Source organism: Gracilinanus agilis, chromosome 2 (genome assembly GCF_016433145.1).
Source record: "Gracilinanus agilis isolate LMUSP501 chromosome 2, AgileGrace, whole genome shotgun sequence".
Taxonomy (NCBI): Eukaryota; Metazoa; Chordata; class Mammalia; order Didelphimorphia; family Didelphidae; genus Gracilinanus; species Gracilinanus agilis.
Genome location: NC_058131.1, coordinates 594,130,181 through 594,153,174, shown reverse-complemented (window position 1 = coordinate 594,153,174; position 22,994 = coordinate 594,130,181). Strand labels below are relative to the sequence as shown.

The 22,994-nt window shown below is 39.8% G+C and overlaps 1 protein-coding gene across 2 annotated transcripts in view; it reads left to right on the top strand.

Annotated features, from left to right (window-relative positions):
- ST8SIA2 (ST8 alpha-N-acetyl-neuraminide alpha-2,8-sialyltransferase 2) overlaps nucleotides 1-22,994 on the top strand; it is a 96,716-nt gene that overhangs the window by 46,726 nt on the left and 26,996 nt on the right. Inside the window, exons 2-4 of one of the 2 annotated variants that reach the window (XM_044665432.1) lie at nucleotides 6,826-6,888; nucleotides 11,562-11,690; nucleotides 17,606-17,863. In XM_044665432.1, coding sequence (XP_044521367.1) covers nucleotides 6,826-6,888; nucleotides 11,562-11,690; nucleotides 17,606-17,863 — 450 coding nt within the window. The remainder of the gene's footprint in view (nucleotides 1-6,825; nucleotides 6,889-11,561; nucleotides 11,691-17,605; nucleotides 17,864-22,994) is intronic. The other variant, XM_044665433.1, reaches the window with a different exon arrangement.

Genomic DNA, 22,994 nt, shown 5'->3' with positions numbered 1-22,994 from the left:
AAACTAGTCCTTTATTTCTAGAATTGATAGAGAGGGGCACTACAGGTCCCTCATACTCTAAAATCTTGTATTTCTCACCAGTTAGCACTTGTTAAACATAAACTACAAAACAATTCCCAAACCTCTTGGACCTAAGCCCTAGAAATGCATATTTATTTTAGACACCAACTATGAATTTTGACTTTTGTTTTCAATGTCTGGGATGGGGACTGTCTTGAAATGGAGCAGCTTTACATGCTTTTAAAAGATAGAAAATCACTTTTTCACTTATTGATTTTTGTCTACTTTGAGGGATTATGAGGGATGACCAGAGATCACTAGGGTAAAAAGGATGAGGATTTGGCAATGATTGGAATGTGAATTACAGAAAATTTTCCAATAACTATGTAGTTTACATGCAGTTTGTTACTTCATTTAAAAAGGGGGAAAGAGATTTAGATGGGAAAGATTATATAAGGTATAGTTCCTACCCTCATAGAACTTGCAGTTACAACTGGGGTTGTGGTGCATATCTCAATAGCTATGCTGCAATATAAATACATGAGAGTGGCACAAAGTACTTCATGAAAATTAGGAGAAAGATTTTGTTAGAAGGGGAGTCTCAGGTAATAGAAAAGTTGGCATTTAATGTGGACTTCAAAGGAAGTATGGGATTTCAACTAGATTTTTAAACCCTTGAGGGCAAGGACTTTGCACTTCCTTCAATGCCCAGCCTGGTGGTCTACAAGCAATAGATACTTAATAAAAGTTTGTACAATTGAACTAAACTAAATTGAATTGAACAGGTATAAAGGGAAGACCTTTCTTGGCATAGAGAACAGGAAGGAAAATACAGAGGAAGGGAACATGTAAGACACCATTTGGTTCAGACTGGATCATGGAGCAAATAATAGACAGTATTTTTTAGGTTAGAAAGGTAGGATAAATTTAGATTGTGGCTCCCAGCCAGGATAGAGTGTGGACTTTATTTTCACTTGTCTACAAGAAACCATTAAAAGATTTGGTGGGTTCCACACTGAGCTTATTAACTCCTTCAAAACCTGTTTTTTCTTCTAATTTCACTATTTCAGTCAATAACACTACTATTCAGCTAGTCTCTGATGCCTGAAACATAGATATCTGACTCTCACTTCTTGTTCTCTCCATTCCAAATTTTGTCAACTCTACCTACAAAATAGCACTGGAATCCATCTGTCACAGCCCTAGGATGGGCCCTCTTTCCCAACTGCCTGGATAATGGCTCTAGCCTCCTACCAAGCCGTCCTGCCTCCTCACTCTTCTCCCTTTCTTACCTCCTGCTTCTCTTTCTCTTGGATCTGATAACTCCTCTAGATACTCTTTAGTTTCCTTTTGCCTACTGATTTTTTCATCTGATGTTAATAATCTTCAGAAGCTGGCACCAGAATCATAGCTTCTCAGCCCCAGGTTTGGCAAAAGATGAAGTTCAATAAGACAAGAGAACAAAGGATTGAAGAACTAAGGACAATGTAGAATTGGATTGGCTAATTATAGGGTCAAGATTAAAAAGGAAAGGAAATGAAAAGCAGTTCTGAGTACTTAAAAAAAAGTACTGATATCGTTTCCCTTCATGTACTCTGTGCTCCCAGCAAACTGGATTACTTGCCATCCCCTGCACCCAATCCCATACTTGCTTCTACCCTCACTTGGTTCCTATGCCTGGTATGTGCTCTCTCCTCTCCTCCACCTCCCACCGTTGAATTCCTATGCATTCTTCCCAAGCTCCCTCCTCAAAGAAGGCTTCCTTGATCCCTCTGGTCAATAATGAACTTTTTACCATTGTATTTCAGAGAACTTTGTTTTGCCCCTCTCTTCTACATACCACATCATAGTTTATGCTAGACTTATTTTTGTGTATATCACTGTAATAAAAGTGTGAGAGCTACCAGGGACCTCAAATCCAAAGTTTATATGTGGAAACTGAAGTTGATTTTTTAATTATTATTAAAGAAACAGAAATAAACCAAACCAATTACATTGTTCAGCTGGGACTTTGCTAATCAAAAGCTCCATAGAGACTAGCCCACTGGGCTTATACTCTAAAAAACACACACACTCAGTTCTTGATTATCCACCTTAATGAAGCAGATAGTGGTGCAGAGAACCTCAAACATCAAATAACTCTCAAATTTTTTATGCTTGGCTTTCAATTACATGTAATATACTCTATAATTGTAAAACAATTTTGCAGAAGATTTACTCTCTCATTTACACTTTACTTAAAACATTATTAAAAATAAGTTTAGAGTATCTGAGCATGCACTAATTGAATGGTAGGCAGAAACTGACCTAGGATGAAAATTTCATTGTTGAGTTGTTTCAGTCCTGTTAGACTCTTCATAAGCCCATTTGGAGTTTTCTTGGCAAAGATACTGGAATGATTTGCCATGTCCTTCTCCAGTTCATTTTACAGATGAGGAAATTGAGGCAAACAGGGTTAAGTGATTTACCTAAGGCCATACAGCTAGTAAATGTCTGAGGCCAGATTTGAACTCACAAAAATGAGTCTTCCTGATTACAGGCCTCACATTCTATCTACTTCTCTACCTAACTAGTTGCCCCTAAAATGAAAAACTAGTTGCAACTAATCCAAAAAGTAAAAAAATTGTGGTTGAAAAAAACCTGAAAGAATTGCAGAGTATTTTCAAAAGAAACACTTTTATTAAAAGTATAGTGAGCACTAAAAACTATCCTAAGATATCCTGTAAGTGGTTATTTGTAAGTTAAATGTCAATAGTTGATGTCAACCTCCAATTCATATTTAACTATGGTTAAAGACTGCTGGTGTACTAATATCCAGAGATGGCAGGGGCAGGAGAGGAGTAAAAAAATAGTTAGCGAACTAATTGCCTGCATTTCTGCTTTCCTTTGCTGCCAAGACATTTGTTTTGAAAGGATATCTATTTATTATAGTCCTCACTAAAATAAAGTGTATTTTAGATTTTAAAATTGTGTTTGAATTTTACAAGCCTTTCATTTCTTTAAATATTCATGTTGGTAAATGGATTTGTGATCTCACTGATTTTGGAGTTACCTGCAGCCAAGCAGATCATAATCCAGCCCTGCCCACCTACCCATCCTGAGTACTTCCTGTCCATATCCTCCCATAAGTTCATCACAGGGTTTCACCAAAAGGTACTAGAAGTCTTTGTTATGGACACCTTTTTCCTCAAGCAAGGGAAGGTCCTTCTCTTGCTATACATTTGGAGGAATGGAGTTTGTGGGGTGGAGGAAGGATCCCTTGGGGTACAGTTACCAAAAAGGTAGGCATGCGACTAGATCTCTAGAGGGGCAGCCTCCATCTCTGACCAGTGTAGGCATCTGGGTCTTAGATGAGACGATATATATCAAGAAAAGGAAGGAAATGGATGATTATAGAAGATGATCATTCAGCACTCAGATTATGCCAGATCCTTACCAGTCTTTCCAGCTTGATGCTCCAAGGTGTTCCCAGACAATGGAAAGCTCAATTCATTGGAAGAGGGGCAAATGTTTTAAAGGGAGGAAAGGGGCTAGCTATGTCTGATTGACTTCCTACCTTTTTCTATAGGTGAGAGAGCATTAATGAGCAAGATTATATGGCTAATGGAAATTTCTAATATGGAAGATTCTTGGCAGATTACAACCAAGGGATGCCAAATAAGAAAAAGAGATGTAGAGGCAGTTAGATAGCATAGAGCAGGGGGTCAGCAACATATGGCTCTTGAGCCATATCTGGCTCCACCTCCTGAGCAGCCAGTATGGGCAGAGCCCCAGGATGCGTCTCAGGGGGCCCTTCAGCCCCCACCCCATATTCCAGCACCTTCCGCCTCCATCCTCCTCCTTCCACTCCTTCCACAGAGAGTTTATGGCTCTCGTGGCCAAAAAAGGTTGCCAACCAAAGGATAGAGCACCAGGCCTGGAGGTGGAAGGATTTGGGTTCAATCTGTCCTCAGACACTCCTTTGTGTGACCCTGGGCAAATCATTTAACCAAACTACCTAGCCCTTGCCATTCTTCTGGCTTAAAATTGATACTAAGACAAAAGGTAAGGGCTTTTTAAAAAAGAAAAGAAAAGAAAAGTAAGGTAAAGAAAAGAAGAGAAAAGGGGAAAAAAGGAAAAAAGAAAAGAGGATATAGCTATGAAAGGGACATCTATAGCAAGAAAGGCGAGTCATAAAAAATCAGATTTTTTTGAAAAAAACATATCAATTGGAGAATTAGTTAAAGAAAATAGGAATATTAACCTGGAGAAGAGGAAAACAAGAGAAATATGATAGTTGCCATCAAATATCTGAAGGATAGTTATGAGAATGAAGAATAGCTCTTATTTTCTTTGACTCCAGAGAACAAAATTAGAACCAATAGGTAAAGTCATAGGGAGGCAGATTCTTGCTAAATAAAGAGAAAAGATTTTAACTATGAAAATGTCTTGGCTTTTCTATCACTGGAGGATTTCAAGTAGAAGTTGAATAATTATATTTGTTAGGTTGCCATTAAAGGGATTCACCCTTTAAATGTTACTTGAACTTCTGAGATCTTTCGCTATCATAGCTTCAGTGATTCTCTGTGTTAGGTGTCACTGCCAATTAAAGATCAATCAGAAAGAAAGCTAAAAATTTCTAAAATTGTGTAAATCAATGGGAAAATCCAACTCAGATTTGGGTAGATACTCAATGAAATACTGATGGAAAAGTATGGAGAGCCCCACAGGTTGAGTAACTATGAACAAATGGCAATCTGTATTACTAGAAGGAATACTTATATCAGAAAAGCAATGACATAGTGTGCTGTCCTTTAAGTCTAGAAGACCTAGATTAAGATTTTGCTACTGACACTTTCTAGTTGAGTGAACTTGGACAAATCATTTAACACCTATGAACCTTACTTTCTTCATCTATAAAATAAGAGGATTAGACTAGGTGGATTCCAAGGATCCTTTTGGCCTTAACCCTATAATCCTCTGTTCAGACATGTCACAGAGGTATTGTAGTAAAAGTATCAATGAAAAAAGTCATTTCATTTGCAAAATCTGATTTGTAGCCAACTTTTCAAGAACAAATCTATAATAGAAAGAAAAAAGGAAGGAAGAAAAGAGAGTCATGGAAGCAATTTTTTATGCACAGGAAAAACCCAATAAGAATAATAGTGGGGCAGCTGGGTAGCACAGTGGATTGAGAACCAGGCCTAGAGGCAGGAGGTCATAGGTTCAAATCTGGCCTCAGACACTTCCCAGCTATGTGACCCTGGGCAAGTCACTTAACCCCATTGCCTACCCTTACCACTCTTCTGCCTTGGAACCAATACATAGTTTAAAAAAAAAAGACTAACAGACAAGCAGGACAGCTTTGGAAATTATATGTTTGTAATAAAGAAAAATAAGCTGTATGTAATAGAGATCTACAGTTAGGACCATTCAATAGGGGTAAAGGGGGAGGAGAAGAATGAATCCAGAGAAAGTTTCTAGGCTTGTTAGGTGAATATGGCTAAGGTCCTACCTAAATTGATGTTCTCTGGGAGAAAGACATCAATCTAGAAAGAAATGCTTCAAAGTAGAAGTTTCTTCTGAGTATCAAGGCAGCTGACAAAAAGAAGTCCAGAGAGAGTCAAGGCATGAGTGAGGTAATCATAAATTTAGAGCTAGAAGAGACCATAACAATGACTTAGCTAGTTCAAAGCCCTTGTTTTACAAATGAGGAAACTGAAGCCTAAACAGGTGAAGCTGATTGACCAAAATCACAGTGTTAATAAAAAATCCACTAACTTCAAAATCAACTCTTTTTTTCCATGTAATCCTTGAGGCCTCTCAAAGTCTATAACATCATCTACAAGCTGATTTCTCTCTTTGTAGCCATTTTCTTATAGACTTATCACAGAAGAGAGATGGTAATTTTGGTTTTTAATAGTCAATGAATTTTCATCATTGAGTTCCCCTCACTAATGAAATCCTAAGTCTTGACCAAAAATAAACAAACAACCCACCCTGACTCCAACACTGTCACATAATTCTTACCTCCATAAAAGTCTTGCTCTCCTGTCTCATGGTGGCATGATGAATACTCCAAGGGGGTGCCAGTGGAACACAAGGATCTACCAAGTTGGAAAGGCTGCCCAGAAGTCCAGTACTAGTTGCTGTAGACTATATCTGCAGTGAGAGGACCACCTAAGTAAGCTAAGTATGAAATAATTCATCAAGAGAAGTCAGGTCAAGAGGTAATGAATTATTATTTCACCATTACCACTCATGAATATTAACGCTTCCACAAATAACAATAAGACTTTCTATTGGACATTTCCTGCCTTTTAAGGTACTTTCAGATCCATTATCTCCCTTGATATTAGTCACTGTGGTGAAGAAAACCAAAGAAAAGGAAGATGTGGTCTCTGGAATTTGTAGAGAGCAGATAGATACTTAAAGATGGCTTAAGGACAGTAATGGAACAACATATAAACAAGTCTAAATTAATGTAGAAGAAAATTAAGTACAAAGTGCGGAGAGGGCACACAGTAACAGAGTTGTCAGGTGGTGTTAATGAGGTGTGGCTAATCACAGGTGTGCTTATTCCAAACCTTAAGGCTAAGGCTAAGTGAAGCTCCCTGGAAATGGTACTCTTCGGAAGGAACAAAAAGGATACATCTTACTCTTAACTCATTCTGACTTACCATCATGAAAAATGACTCCCAAAGATGGACCCTTTTGGCAAGTGGCAAGAATGAGAGCTGCTTCCTCGGTGAACAGCTCTCCAGACTGGGGGATCTCTTGACTATTGAACAAAGCTTTGCAAAGAGGAACTGGGTTTATAAATAATGCATTTCCTTTGTCTTGCAGGAATTCTGGAGGCAGAGGTACAATCAGATCAGCTGTGAACAGCTTACATAGCAAATCTAATAGGTTTGTAAATTAGATTTTGTGTTCATTTGTTTTTGCTGTAAGGCAGCTATTAATCTGCTTCTCTTCTTTGCTGGCTGGTGCCCTTCTTACTTAGTGAACAGATCTGTTTTGTTTCCTTTCTGCTTTCCATTTCCCTAATCACTTTTTTGGGGTGGGGAGAACTGTCAATGCAAGATCACTTACAAATGACCCAAGGTCTTCCGTATTCCAAAGATGGGAAATATGGGAAGGCAGCAGTTACATTAAGGAGATAAAAATCAGAATCATATTAGACAGCTTTGTATATCATGGATCAAAACTTGAATTTGCATAGTTACTATGAAACTTGAATCCTATAAGATTACAATATAAACTTTTCACCAAAATTCAGCTATTTATTGGAGAAGAACACAGCCACTCTGGTTGGGAGTTCAAACAAAGAGTTCAAGATCTTAGCTGAAACTGTTTAAAATGTTTAGGTATACAGAAAGCAATTAGTCTGAAGGAGCATTGATCATTTAATATGTATTCAATATTCCAATAGGGCTTTTTCTCACTTAGCCAGAATGGAACATTTGACCATGTTAATAGCTGCATGTGAACTAATCCTGAGAAATGTGGGAGACTTCTGGCAAATTAATTTCTCCTGCAGTATCTCTTAGAGCCACCCAATATTTACTGATATCTTCTATTTTTTTAAACCCTGAAGTCATCCTCTTTGATCCACAAATTTGGTCAACTGACCTTGAGACTATACTAGAACAAATTGTCTGGTGCTTGCTCTAAGTCAAATTCACTGGCCACCCTTCTTATATATCTCACAAGTTTACTACCTGTTAAGAATGAGGGTGCTCTCAGAATATCTCAAAGCCCATAGCACCCAGTTCCCATGTCATGTGCCACATTATGCTGGAGTCAAGACAACCTTTGAAAGCACGACAAAACCTCATTTTACAACCTCTTGAGAAAAGATGCCCATTTTTTCTGACTTTTGGGGGCCATTCGGTAAATTCCAAGGTCACTTATTTGTTATAATGACCTTCACCGAAGAAAATACAGAGAGATAAAGAGCCCTCCGAAACGTTTTGTGTCTAAGATCATTGTGATAGCTCAGAAATTTGAAAAGTTGGATTCACAGAACTGAGATTATCCAGGTAACCATTACAAAATGACCCTCATGCTACCTTCCTAATGATTCTGACATACCAAGTTTCTAAACCTAAAAAACATAGGAAGTCAGGGTAGTTTGACAAGAAGGATGCCTCACAATTTATACTCACAATTGGTATCACTATTTCAGGAGGGAAGCTCTTTGTCATTATTGTCAGAGGCTTGGGAGGGGTTTTGAGGGGAGTTCCCCAACTATGCCAATTTGGCAAGTTTTTTTTTTTTTTTTTGGACAGAATGAGGTAGGAATAATGAAATGAACACTGGAGAGGCAAGAAACCTGAATTCTAATCCTACCTCTGCCACTAATTGTGTGATCTTAGACACTTACCATTGTATATATCTTACAATTCTATTCATTTGTTCCACAAGGCTATTTCCCAAATGTATTTACATACTCCATCTCTATAACAAACTTTTTATGTAATATTCCTGAAATCATTAACAACTAGAAGCTCTGAGAGAAAGGTTATCTCTCTTATTATTTTCACTTTTGTATCCCCAGTACCTAACATGGTGCATATCCCACAGCAGTACTTAATAAGTGATCATTGGTTGATTGAATGAAGGTGGCACAACAATCTGAGTTTTGTACAAATGATGAGTTGCTCTGTGGGAAAGTGAAACTTCTTGGGAAGGAATACTGTTCCTTAAGCCTAAATTTTGGTCCAGAGCTATAATTCCATGGATGTGAGGAACCATGCAAGGGCAAACTCCTTCTATTGATATACATCTGCAATTCACCTGTGACTTCTGTTCTTAGAGAATTGCCTGAGAACTTAAGATATTTAAGTGTCTTTGCAAGGTCACATAGCCTGTATGTGTAAGAGGCAGGACCCGAATCCAGGATTTCCTGAAGCCAAGACTGGCCCTCTAGCCACATACCACAGTGTCCCTCCACCCCCAAAAAAGCCTGCCATAAATCTCACAGGCACACAATTTCATTAATATTGACAACTGAGCTTTTCTTTGCCAATGAATAGATTTACTTCATATTTAAGAAAGTTGGGGTGGGGTGGGAATAAATTAAGTACCAAGCGAAGTATCTCAGGGCCAAAACTCCTCTCTCCAGAATTTTTTTTTCCAAAAGTGGGGAAGAATGCCTCTTGCCAGGAGGATCTTAGTTGTTGCATAGAATTCCAGTGGATGACAGTTACAAACAGACCAAACATAGGTGGAATTTTAATAGCCATTCTAGCAAAGGTTGCCACAGGCTGGCTTTTTAAAGATTCTTATTACTTCTCTCTCACAGCAAGGTCATTGTGCCATGATACCATAGCAACCAAATTTGGAGCCACAGATCTGGGTTCTAATATGTGTCCTCATGCACAGATACAGTCCCAGACATGCCTACATTCTAAAGAAGATCCCCTTCATTAAAGTTCTTTGCTATTTTTGTATCATGGAACCCTTTGGCAGTCTAGTAAAGCCAACAAATCCCTTCTCAGAATAATATTTTTAATACATAAAAATAAAATGCATAGGATTACAAAGGAATGCAATTTTAGGAAAATAAAGATATAACTTTCCCCATTCAGGTTCATAAATCCCCTAGAAACTGTCTGCAGATCCCTTGGGTAAGGTTCTACATAACTGTGCCTTAAGACCTCTTACTTGCCACAGCACCAGTTTCTAAGTAGCACCACCAAATGTATCTATCCATTAAACCAGCCATAACAACAACAAAAAAAAATGTCCATTCCTGTTTGCCTTGGATAGAGCGGGCTATTGGGTATCCTTTCAAGTCAAGCTACCCCCAAAATCCTCTGTGTATGTATTAGAGTTTCCTAAGACATAAAGGCAGCAGAGCTCTTCACATGTATCCTGATACTTGATTATAAAGTCATCCATTCTCTCTGGAGGCTTCCTTATCATGATAAAATATTGAAATGCTGCCATCTTTTATGCCATTTGATGTAACAGTGAAATGTGGGCATTAGACCTTTGGTCTCATGATACTGCTGATGCCCTGGGTCTACTGCCAAGTAATGGGGTCCCTACCTAGATATCATGGGTGATCCTATCAATGGTGCGTGCAGGGTGCTCCTGTAGTACTCCCAGGAAGTTTCCAAAAGAGGAGGCCCAAATTCTAAGCACCACTCTCCATATCACCTTTGGATGAGTACATGAATATCAAGTGAAGACAAGAAGCAGGGGCCACAGAGGAGGGAAGAGGTAATAGTTTATACCAATAAAAACACAAAAGTGGATTTCTACTTAGCCCATCTGCAGAAAGCCAAGGAATAGAGCAGGATTTAAACCTTCTGAAAAAAAGAATTTCACATTTTTGAACTTGGCTTGAAGCCTCAGAGCAGAGAGCTCTTTGATTTGGACTCTTAAAAGGCCAGGAATTTGGCTTCTCAAATCTGCTTAAAATTCTATCTGTCCTTCTCACCCCAGACAAAGGAACAGTTCTCTCTCCTCATGTGACCCAGATGCTCTCTACGTGCATCCTGCAGTATCTAGGCTGGATATTATATCCTTTATATAAATATAACTATAACCTAGTTTCTCAGAAACCCACTGGCATAGATCACAAGCCTATGAAGTTAAGAGAGTACAGTAATACCTGGCATTTGAGGAAGAAGGGGAGAAAAAAGAAGTATTTAATGTACATATAGCTGTGTATCCTCCTGTGGAAATAATTGACCTACTGATGCCCCGAGGCCTGAAATCCATTACCTTTGGCTATATTCCAAAGCAATAGTGTACATTTTGATTGTCATTTGTATTTTTTTATACCATCCCATCTTAAAGCGAGTCTGCATGGTTTGGTGGAAAGAGTGTTAGATTTGGAGTGAGAAAAATTGGGTTCAAATGTGAGATTCAGCCATTTTATTATCTATAAGGTCTTGGATATATCATGCCACCTCTTTTCCTCAACTTTATCCTCTGTAAAAATGAAAAGGTTGGACTAAATTGCCTTTAAGCTCTCTTCTGGCTCTAAATCTATGACACTGTTTCATTAAGAATTAAAGTATTGCTGTGTGACCCTGGGCAAGTCATGTAACCCCCATTGGCTAGCCCTTTCCACTCTTCTATGTTGAAACCAATTCACAATATTGATTCTAAGTTGAAAGGTGAGGGTTGAAAAAAAAAATAAGAAAAAAGAACTAAAATATCCAGCTGGTATATTTTTCTGCCTAGAATTTAAACCACAGAGGAACCCCATTCCACTAAGAACGACTAAGTTTCTCTGAGGGTAAGGGAACAGCAGGTGAGGGAGACCCCTCTGTGGCCAAGGCATTGCCCACCAATGGGGAGAGCACCTTTACCAGCCAGGAATGTGCTTGGTTTGTACCTGAAGGAAAGCAGGAGGGAGTGGGGGCAGGAGAGAGAGAATGTGCACATCCTGAAAGACCCAAAGGCTTCCTCCATCCCTCTAGGTAATCACTGCAATTTTGCTTTTCTGAAGTTTACATTCATGCCAGAGCAAAAACAAAACTATTAGAGATGTCATCGGCATGCTAACAGATCCTGTCTCTCTTTTTCTGGTTCGTGGGTGTGTGTGTTTTTTTCCTCCCCAGAGCTGAAGTCGTAATAAATGGCTCTTCATCTCCAGCTGTTGTTGACAGAAGTAATGAAACCGCAAAGCACAACATTAAGCCAGCCCCATCCACATGGAGGCACAACCAGACCCTGTCTTTGAAGATCAGGTATTGGTAATTACCTATAGGACAAGAGACAGATCTGGTCCTCTTCAGCGCAAGCTGGCAAATTGCCTCTCTTTATCATTGAAAGAAGTCAAGATAGAAATAAAATGTTTACCTCCTGCTGAGGCGAGCTTCATCTGTAAGCGATCAGTCAGAAATATAAATCTCAGAATAGCCTAGCCACCCAGCAGGTGGAGGGCACCATTGGAGAACTGGGAGGCAAAAGAGGCAAAAAAAAAAATGGGCTATGGGAAAGGGTTCAAGGTGCCTAAGAAATGAGTCATGGGGGGAGGAGGAAACAGAAAGGGTATCCACTTCACTTGGGATGTTGTACTCTGGTTGAGAACATCAGACAGGAATGACCACCCCCCAAAGGAGCCAATCCAGGGACTGTTGCTGCTCTGCTCAGCCAGGTCCATTTGGCTAGCCGGCTCCTTTCTTGAGCATATCCACACTGCATTTGTGCTAAATGTCTGTTGTACAAAACTCATAGTTTTTAAGAAACCCTAGAGATTCGCCAGATTTGGGGCTGAGGCATATATCACAGCTACAGAAAGTGTGCTAGCTAGGGAAAGTCTCATCATCATCTCATCCAGCCCCATCCTTGGATTACTTCAGTGATTCCCAAAGTGGGCATCACCACCCCCTGGTGGGTGCTGCAGCGATCTAGGGAGGTGGTGATGGCTATTTTTCTATTAATTGCTATTATAATTTTAAAAAATTAATTTCCAGGGGGCTAAGTAATATTTTTTTCTGGAAAGGGGGCAGTAGGCCAAAAAAGTTTGGGAACCACTGCTCTAGATAGATGTGTAGATATAGATCTCCATCTTTCCCCATAGATGAAGGAGGCATTGCCTCTGAGACAGGATCCCTGGACCTGCCCCCAAGTTCTCCCTGAGAATCACAGGCTCTCCCCAAATCCTCCTGGCCATTGCCTGAAATTCCACCCTTTCGTACTGGAGGTAACTAGCTAGTGCAGCAGAGAGAGTGCTTGGAGGCAGGATGACCAGAGTTCAAATGTGATCTCAAGATACTATTTGTATAACCCTGGGTAAGTAACTTAACAATTTCCTCTTCTACAAAAATGAAGATAAGCACCCTAACTTTTAAGGTTGTTGTAAAGATAAAATGTATACATAAATATATATATATATACATAAAAGGAAAGTGTTATATAAATGTTAGCTCTTATTATCCTTTCAGACTTTGACCACTGTTATGATAAAGATTCCCTTTAGAGAGAGGCTTTATATCTTTAGCAGTCGTTTACTATTTCCTCTGAATAAAGAATCTAACCACAGTTTTGCAAGGAGAAGAGTCTGAGGGCATGAGATCAGACACTGTTCACTCATAAGCGCTTGGAGAGCTGGGGTCAGTATAGTATCTTCATATTCCTAATACCTAGCACAGTGCCTTGCATGTAATAGGTACTTAATAATTTATTTAATTGAAATGGCACTATTAAAAATAGAAGAAGGTTACAAATAGTGGGCACTATGAAAAACTTTACCCAAATCAGAGTTTTGTTTGGCAAGAACCCTGGGGTATGGCCATTGAACTAAAGCTGAAATAGAAAATGAGATTGTAGGAAGATTCGAGGGAAATAATAGCAAATCCTACCATCCATGCCTTGGATTTCAAGTTTCTAGGATAAAGAGATCTTGGAAGGGAAAACAAGAGTGAATTCTAGAAATACATGATCTCTCCTAACTGCGTGACCCTGGAAAGTCACTTAACCCCCATTGCCTTATCCCTGACCACTCTTTTGCTGTGGAACCAATCCATAGTATTGATTCTAAGATGGAAGGTAAGGGTTTAAAAAAAAAGAAAAAAGAAAAAAGAAATACACGGTCTCCAGAGATTAGGTAGAATGGGAGCAGAAGGAAAAATGAGCAGCCAAAAAATCATCTGAAGTAGATTTCTCTCTCTACCACCCACCTTCCCTTTGAACATTTCTTCCTGTAAGGTCCCTGGTTCTGCTCTCCCCAGCTATGGCTTCCTGACAGCTGCAGGCCCATATTACTGATCCCTTTAATAAGAGGCACTGTGTTGTCATTAAGACCAACTGTGAATGAAATTGTACCTCCTCCTGCCGGCTCAGCCTCGTCTGGGTTCCCTCCCTCTAGTTTATTCCTCTTTATCAACTGCCAAAGAAATGTGATTGCTTCACTGAAGGCACACACTGAGGTGCTCCAGCTTATGGTCCTGAGATCGGGGTGCATGAGCCTGAGAAAGGGGTCATACCCTAAGGGACAGGGATGAATTAGTTGTCAAGGAGCTTGGCCCTTCTCATCTTAGAGCTCTTGACTGTGAGCCCAGAGGTCCCTCAGTATGAACAATTTGCCTTCACCCAAGGGGAGGGACAAATCCTTTCAAATCCAGGCAATTAGTCATTGAAATTATTCATAAGAAAAGATTCTGCAAGTCATTTGAAATAATGTTTAATAATTGATAGTAATTTCTAGTAATTAATTAGAAATTAATTCACTCATGAAAGTATTCTTGGGCTTTCTAAGGGTTCTCTTTGCCTTTAAATACTTTGGGGTTGGTAATTACAAGGTTCTTCCCCATTTCCCAAACAAATTAGTGAGTTAGTTGAGTTACATAATCCTCGGTAAGCACCAGTAAATAACAACAATGCTTCCATTTTCCATCAAGAGTGCAAATTATTAAGTGCAAGATTTCTCTGTGTGTTAGAGAAAGCTCTACTTCATTAATTAAGAAATAAAATTGATAGAAGAGGAGAGGGGTAGCATCCCCTCCAGGTTTCCCCTGCCCTACTAAATTTCAGGGTTTCCATTGGCCTGGCCTGCAAGAATCCAGGGTCTCCTGAAGGCTTTGTCCCTCTTGGGCATCATTTTCCCCAACCGTACAACAAAGATGATAGACTCATAGATTTAGAACAAGAAAACCTTCTAGGCCATTTAGCATAACTCTCTAATTTTATAGATGAGAAAACTGTGTCATAGAGGTTAAGTGACTTGCCCAAAGTCACCAAACTGATAATTTACACAAGCAAGATTTCAACCCAAGTCTTCTGACTCCAGAACAATTGTTGTGGTCCTTCTGCAGTCCTAACTCTGATATCTCCTTGGAGCACTGAGGTGAGAAATCCTGGTTTCTCAAGGACAATGGCAGCAGTACATGAATTCTGGCAGATCCTACCAAGCTGGCAAGGCGTCAGGCTTGGGCCTAGTGACAGAATGTACATCTGTCATCTAAGGGTCAAGCCAACTGGGTTTGGAAAGGCTTATCCCCAGAAGGTCGGCCACCAGGTGATGAATTTTCTCAGCCAAAGCTATTCATGGGCTCATCTACTCCAGTGTAAAGGGAATACAATCCTTATCAGTGAAGGAAGGATCCCATGAATAAGTTCATAGATTCTTGTAAGATTAAAAGTTAAAGTAAAAATTGAAATAAAAAAGTTTAAATAAAATTAAAAATCTGACTGATGATATTGATCAGTCCTTCATATCTACAAGACGCTTAGAGATCTTACAATGAAATAAACTCTGTAACAATGAAATCTCTTGCTTTTTGCAAATGATGCTTGTTTCATAGGTATTCAGCTTCTCTTAAATTAACACTAACTAGCATTTATATACCCCCCATCTATTATGTGCCAGGCACTATGCTAAGCACTTTAAAATTTATTATTTCATTTGATCCTCATAACAACCCTGAGAGAGGGGTGCTATTATTATTCCAGTTTTACATATGAGGAAACTGAAGCAGGGTTTTAATTATATACAGTTATATACAGCTAGTCAGAGTCTGAGGCTAGATTTGAACTCAGATCTTCCTGACCTAGGCAGCTAGGTGACACAGTCGAAGGAGTGCTGGATCTGGATTCAGGAAGATTCATTTTTTCGAGTTCAATTCTAGTCTCGGACACTTACTAGCTGGATGACCCTGGGCAAGTTATTGGACCCTGTTTGCCTCCATTTCCTCATCTACAAAATGAGAGGAAGAAGGAAATGGCAAACCACTCCAGTATCTTTGCCAAATGGGGTCACAAAGAGTTGAACATGACTGAAAATGACTGAACGACAACAAAACTTCCCAACTCCAGGCTCTATCCACTGTACACCCAGCTGTCTCTATAAGAACTTGCATCGTTTCATGCAGCCATCTCTAATAGAAAAAATTCATTTCTGCTCATATTCTATTACATTGTGAAGGTATCCTTGCTGGATCATTTAAAGTTAAGCCTTAAAAATAGGACATCACCCTCCTAAGAGAAACCAACCAGGTAGAAGATTCTGCTTTTTCCCAAAGGTGAATCGTATTATTTTCTAACCAGATTGGCCTACTTTCTGTTTCCAAACTCAGTATGCAGTCTCCTATCCCCAGACCTTTGCATAGCATGTCCCTTATGCCTAGAAAGGATTCCCTCCTCACCCATGCTTTTTAGAATCCTAAACTTCCTTCAAGGTTCAACTTGGGTGCCACCTCCTACATGAAGCTGTTCCCCATCCTCCTAATTATTAGTGTTTTTCCATCCTCAAAATTTCTTATACGGGTTATATCTCCCTAGTAAATAGAATCTCCTCGAGGGCAGCAAACATTTTTCATTCTGTCTTTCTATCCCTAATTCCTATCACATAGGAGGTACCTAAAAATGGTTTTTGAATGGAATGGAAGACAACCTCAAACCTAGTTAATAGTCATTAGATCATTTGTTGAACCTTATAGACTTCAGATCTGAAAGAGACCTTCGAGGTCATCTAGCCTAACTCCTTGATTTTTATAGAGGACTTGAAAGAAAACAGGGGAACTACTCTAAGCAATGAAAATGACACTTAGCCCTTCTTGACCATAAACCAAAATGTATTTATTTGTAAATGCCACTGAAATATTGTAGAATAGAAAAAAGCATTAAGCAACCTCTGAAAGTTGACTGAGGAGTTTCCTTTGATGGTAAGTCCTTGAAATTTTCAAAAAGAGCAGGATGTCTCCACAGGCCATTGTGCGAGTTGACCAGTTGCCATCTGAAGTAGATACAAGAGTTAGCAGCATGCTATTTCCTCCCCAACCTGGAAAGGAAGCTGTCAAGTCAATGTTTCCCTCCAACTTACCCTTGAAGGGACTGGGATGAAATAAAAAAATACATGCTAATTAGAAGGCAAAGAAGAATTGAACTCTGGCTTCCTAGTCCTATAATCAGGACCCTCCCCAGTGTCATCCCTTGTCAAAGATACCCCAGTCTAGGATAAATCCAGGGGTCTGTTGTCTTTTCAGAGTGGTGTGGGGCAGTGAGGTTTCTCAGTGGATTGAGAGTAGGTTCAAATGTGGTCTCAAATGCTTCCTAGTTTTGTGACCTTGATCATCACTTCACCCAAGTGCCTAGCCTTTCCCCTCTTCTGCCTTGGAAACAATACATAGCATCGATTCTTAGACAGAAAATAAGGGTTAAAAAGAAAAAAAAAGCAGAGTGATATGCCAAGGTTCTAGCCTAATCAATTCTGGTGTGCTAGAGGGGCACATTGGCATGGCAGCTTCCTCTCCAGACTGGAGAGGGAAACGTGAGTCACCAGCTCTCACAGCAAGTGGCAGTTGTTACATCTGCCATAGGTGTCAGAATAAGGGTCCAGCTGTGGCAGTCAGCCCACCTGCCAAAGAAAATTGGTCCTTGGGTCATCATCAGCACACCTGCCACAGGTTGCCAACCCCTGCCCCAAACCCATCAGGCAAGATCACCTCCGTGGGAGGGTTGGCATGCAGCTGTCTACCTCGTTTGCTGAAAAGTGGCTGATAAACAGACAAAAGACTGGGAAGGGAGACAATGAGGAGAGGGGCAGGGGAAGAAGCAAAAACGTAACACTGAAAACAGTTGGCAAGAGAAGGCTGCACTGGGGAGATGGGAGAAGGAAGGAGACCCTTTTCTATCACTCTCATGTTTGGCTTTGTTTTTCCAGGAAGCAAATCTTAAAGTTCCTAGATGCTGAAAAAGACATATCAGTGCTCAAGGGGACCCTGAAGCCTGGGGACATCATTCACTACATCTTTGACCGAGCCAGCACCATGAATGTGTCACAGAACCTGTATGAACTCCTGCCTAGAACTTCTCCCCTAAAGAACAAGCACTTCAGGACCTGTGCCATTGTGGGCAACTCCGGGATTCTGCTGAACAGTGGCTGTGGGCGCGAGATAGACACTCACAGCTTTGTTATAAGGTAACCCCCAGAGGGAGAGTTCATATTTGAAGTCCATCTTACAAATAGAATGACAGTTGTTGGCAGAAAAGAAGCCATACAGGGTAACTTTTGATCCAGCCAGTCAATCTATCAACAGATACTTCGTAAGTCCTTTTTTGTTCCAGGCACTGTACTGAGTACTGAGGAGATTAAGGACAGCTAAATCCTGGTGTCCCTGTCCTCAAGAAAGTGCCATTCCAATGGGAGCCAACATCTATGAACATACAAGACAAATAGAAAGGGTCCACTAGGAAGCACAATGGATAGGGCACCAGGCATGGAGTCAGGAGAACCTGGGTTCAAATCTGGTTTCAGATATGTCCTAGCTGTGTGACCCTGACTAAGTCACTTAACCCTGATTGCCTAGCCCTTACAGTTCCTCTCTCTTAGAATTGATATTAAGGCAGAAAGTAAGGATCTTTTTTAAAAAGACAAATAGATGGAAGGATCATGAGATAATTTGTGAATTCCTAGGCTAGGTCTGCTTGTGACAACTTAGCTAGAACTAAGAGTCATAGCGAGTTATATTTAAGATGTTAAATGACTTACACATGGTTACATAGCCTGAATCTGTTCAAATGAAGGTCTTGGACCTGGTTCTTCTTGACTTTCAGGTTGCCTTGTTCTCTGCTGGCCAGGGTTTAGTTCTAGATTTAGAACTAGAATGAGATTTGAAGGTCAACTAGTTTGCCACCTTCGTTTTACAGATGAAGAAACCAAAGCTAGAGAATACAAGTGACTAGGCTAACATCACACAGTAAATAGTAGAGCTGGGATTTGAACTCAAGTCCTGTAGTTCCAAATTTCAGTGTTCTTTCCATATCCCATGATACCCCTCAGTTTACTTATTTGGGCAAAATTGAGAATAAGGATTTGAACTCCATCAGCCATCACATTTATTGAGTACCTTCTATTTGTCAGGCACTATTCAATATACTGAGGATATAAGCAGAGGCAAAAGATAGATCTTCACTCTCAAGGAGTTCACAATCTAATGGGGAGACAACTAGTCAACAAATATATACAAAGAAGCTATATACAAGATAAGAAATAATTAAGAGAAGGAAGACAAGGGAATAAGCATTTTACTCTCAGGATTTACAAATATCTAATCTGATCCTCACAACAATCCTTTGAGGTAAATACTGTTTCACTTTTCACAACTAAGTAAAATGAGGCAGCATTTAAGTGACTTGCTTAGAGTCACACCATTCTTAAATGTTTGAGGCCACGTTCAAACTCAGATCTTTCTGACTCCAGCCCCAGCCCTCTATCCAATATGCTTCTCCGCTGGCCAGAATTCTAGGCACTATAATTAAGAGAGGTTGAGAAAACTTTCTGTAGAAAACGGGATTTTCACCGGTACTTAAAGGAAGCCAGGGAAGGCAGTAGGCAGGGATCCCACATCCTTTCCTCTCAATTCTTCTTCCCATATTTCACTAGCGTGGGCATTCTAAAATAGTCATCTCACTCAAAATAGAACCCTCGTCCTGGTGCCTTAGAGACACTCATAGAGACAGGTGTCTCTGCTCTTCCCCAGGCAGAGCAAGGTCATGGAAGTCCTGAATGTTTCATTCCACACAAGTCACCACCCATGGAAAATTTTCATGGGGCCATCTCAGATTTCCTGGGCATAGAGGGGCATCCTTCCTGTCTTATACTACCATTTTGAGATTTCAACTTTGGAACACAGAAAGAAAAGAAATTGTTTTTCAAGGGCTTGATGAGTTTGAGGGGATACTAAGTCTAGATCATAGAATAGCCTACATAATTTCCAAAGCAATTTTTAAAAATCCAAGCATTTATAAACTTCCCATTCTTGCCCATCTCAGTGCTAAGCACTTTACAAATATTATCTCATTTAATACTCATAATAACCCTAGGAGGTAGGTGCTATTGTCATTTCCATTTAGGAGAACAGAGAAGCAAGCTCTTGCCCAGAGAAACACAACTAGCCTAATGTTAGATTTGAATTCAAGTCTTCCTGACTCCAGATTCAGTATTTTATCTACTATGTCACCTGGCTGCTTGCAAACATTTATTAAGAGCCTACTCCATACAAAGAACTGTGCTTGCTTACTAGAGAGGCATAAACAAAACTCAAAACAAAGTCCCTGCACTCAAAGAGCTTGCATTTTATGGCGATTAAAATCAATGTTCTCTTGATCACAATTTGATATATCTTGCAGAGCTCCTGGAAGAAAATGGCAGAAAGCAAGGAGAATAAAAGGGGGGATTTAAGATATCTAATAAATCGAGTTATGTCAATTCCACATAGCTGCCAGAGTGATTTTCCTAAAATTTATGTCAATCCCCTGCTCTATAAACTCCACCGGACCTCCTATTACCTCTAGGAGCAAATAGAAACTCCTCGCCATTTAAAGCCTCTGAAAACAACTGGATCCTAGCCTGCTCTGCCAGTCTTTCTTTATAATAATCCTTTCCGAGTCCAGTCAAACTGGCCTTCTTTTTCTTTCTCTCATCTCCCCTCTTGTCCCTCATTCTTGAAATGCACACCCTTCTCACCCTTCACTTTTTAGAATTTCTTGTTCTCTTCAAAATTCAACTCAAGGTATCACCTTGTCCCCAGCATCTTCCTGCTCCCCCAAAATCATGATTTCCTCCCTTTCAAAATTCCCTGACATTGATTTTGCTTGGATATTTATATTTCTTTGCATACAGATCTCTCCCAATTGAGAGGAGGGACTATTTCATCTTTTTTATATATTTTTTTCTTATATATATATTCAGTGCCTAGCACAGTAGGCTCTTAAATATGCTTATTGATTGATTGATTGAGCTACATTAAAATGGGGGGAAACTTTAGCCCTGAAATAGCAGGTGAGCCAAGGATGATGTAATAGAAAGGAAGCTGGTTTGGGAGTCAGAGTCACCTGAGTATGAATCTTAGAGCCACCCCACCATTTATTACTAGTGTAATATGGGACAAGTTACCAGCCTTCTCTACCTCTCATTTCTCTTAGCTATATAAATATAAAATACATTTATATATTTTATATATTTAAATATATAATTTATATTTATAAATGTATAAAATAAGACTAGATAGTTCCTAAGGTCCTTTTTTACTCAAGAGCTAAGATCCTATGAATAATATTGTCATTATTTTTGGATAGCACATCTAGATTTGCAAAGTGCAGGTGTTATAATCAGCCTTGTTTTTCAGCTGAGGAAACACGGGCCTCAGAAAGGAGAAATGACTTGTCCATGGTCACATGACTAGAAATTGGCAGGACTCAAACCCATGTTTTCTGACCATTGTCCAGCATTCTTTGTACTACCCAACACCTGACCCAATATGGTCAGACATGACAAAGTACCATCTGGCAAGAGTTCCTATGGCACACAAAGACTGTGGTGCATGTATAGACACCATTGTTCCACTCGATGCACACATAATTTCATTTTAATATTTCACAAGTATGAATTTTATATGATGCTCAATAAGGCTTATCCCCAAATTGCAAACGCTGGTCAAGACTAGCCCCTTTTCAGGGTGGATACAGTGCCAAGCCTGGAGTCAGGATGTCCTGATTTCAAATCTGGCCTCAGACTTCCTAACTATGTAAGTCACTTAACCCCTAATTGTCTATCCTTTGCCCTTCTGTCTTAGAATTGTCACTAAGTCAGAAAGTAAGGATTTAAAAAAAAAAAAAGGATTAGTTCCTTTACCAGATGATCCATGGTCTCACCATTCTTTATCTCCATGTATACAAACAAAAGGCAGTGAAGCCTAGTGATAAGAACCCTAGAAAGAGGAAACCTAGAGCCTAGTGGGAAAATGTCACTAACTAATTTTGAAATAGAGTCTGCAGTATGTGTTTACACTATAATTCTACTTCACATATTCACATATAATTTCTTTTTAATATCTTTGGTTATTAGCATTATAAAGTGCTCGTACAATGAGGATGTACAGGAGAGACAGCAAGACACAGGGAACTGAGGGAACAGGAGATGGCGGTTAAAAATGCTGCACTTCAAATATATTCTTAGAGGATCGTATCTGTGCATGAGGTGTGTGTGTGTGTGTGTGTGTGTGTGTGTGTGTGTGTGTGTGTGTTTGTGTGGGTACTTAGGGGGGAAAGGGCTCCAGCTCCCAGTGTACTCCTCAAAGGCAATGCCATCCTTTGATCTTTAAAGTCCATGCCTAGCAGGTGCCCAAAGATTTGTGTGTATCCAGGGCTGATTTAGATGTGTGCTCAGAGATTTGCAAGTCTAGTGGGGAGACAGCCCAGCCATTGTAAGAGACAGCCACACATAAAAAGCAAGAATGACGATTTTGCTACTTCTTGGGACTAAAAAAAAAGCTGAACCATCTCCCAAGCAATGGGATGAGGTCAATCATTTGGCATTTCTTCATTCCCCTCATTCTTTTGCCTCCTTAATTGGAGGTACCGAATAGATCAAAATCCCACCCCTGTAAATAAGCATAAATAAAGGGTTGGGATAGCAGGTTGTTTACTTAGCAATTCTATTTACTAAACAATTTCCTCCTAACAACTCTGTGCAGTTGTAAAGAGAATGCTGGTATCTCCATTTTACAGATGAGGTTCAGAGCTGTGAAATAGTTTGGCTAGAGTCATTCGAACAACCAGGGGCAGAGCCAGAACTGTAACCTTGAATTTTCTCACTGTAAGGCCCCTGCTTTTCCTACAGGACTCCAACTTAATTGCACCAGGCCTAAAACCAGGAGGACTTGGGTTCAAATCTGACCTCACACACTTCCTAGTTTATGACCCTGGACAAGTCACTTAATCCCAATTGTCCACCCCTTGTTGCTTTTCTGTTTTAGGATTGATCTAAGACAGAAGGTAATTGTTTTTAAATTTTTAATTTTTTAAAAAAAAGGGAACTTTATGGTATTGGGCAGAGAAAGCTAGCCTGGATTTAAGACTTGCCTTTCAGATATAATGACTGCTATCCTGGGCAAGTCATTTTCATTCAGGTCCCCACAACAATTCTCTAAGACTAAATTGACAAATCAGATTCAACCTGCATTGGTAAAAAAAAATATCTCCTATACCAGTAATGGCAAACCTTTTAGAGATGGAGTGCTATGCCCCTCCCCCTTACCCTCTCTCCCCCC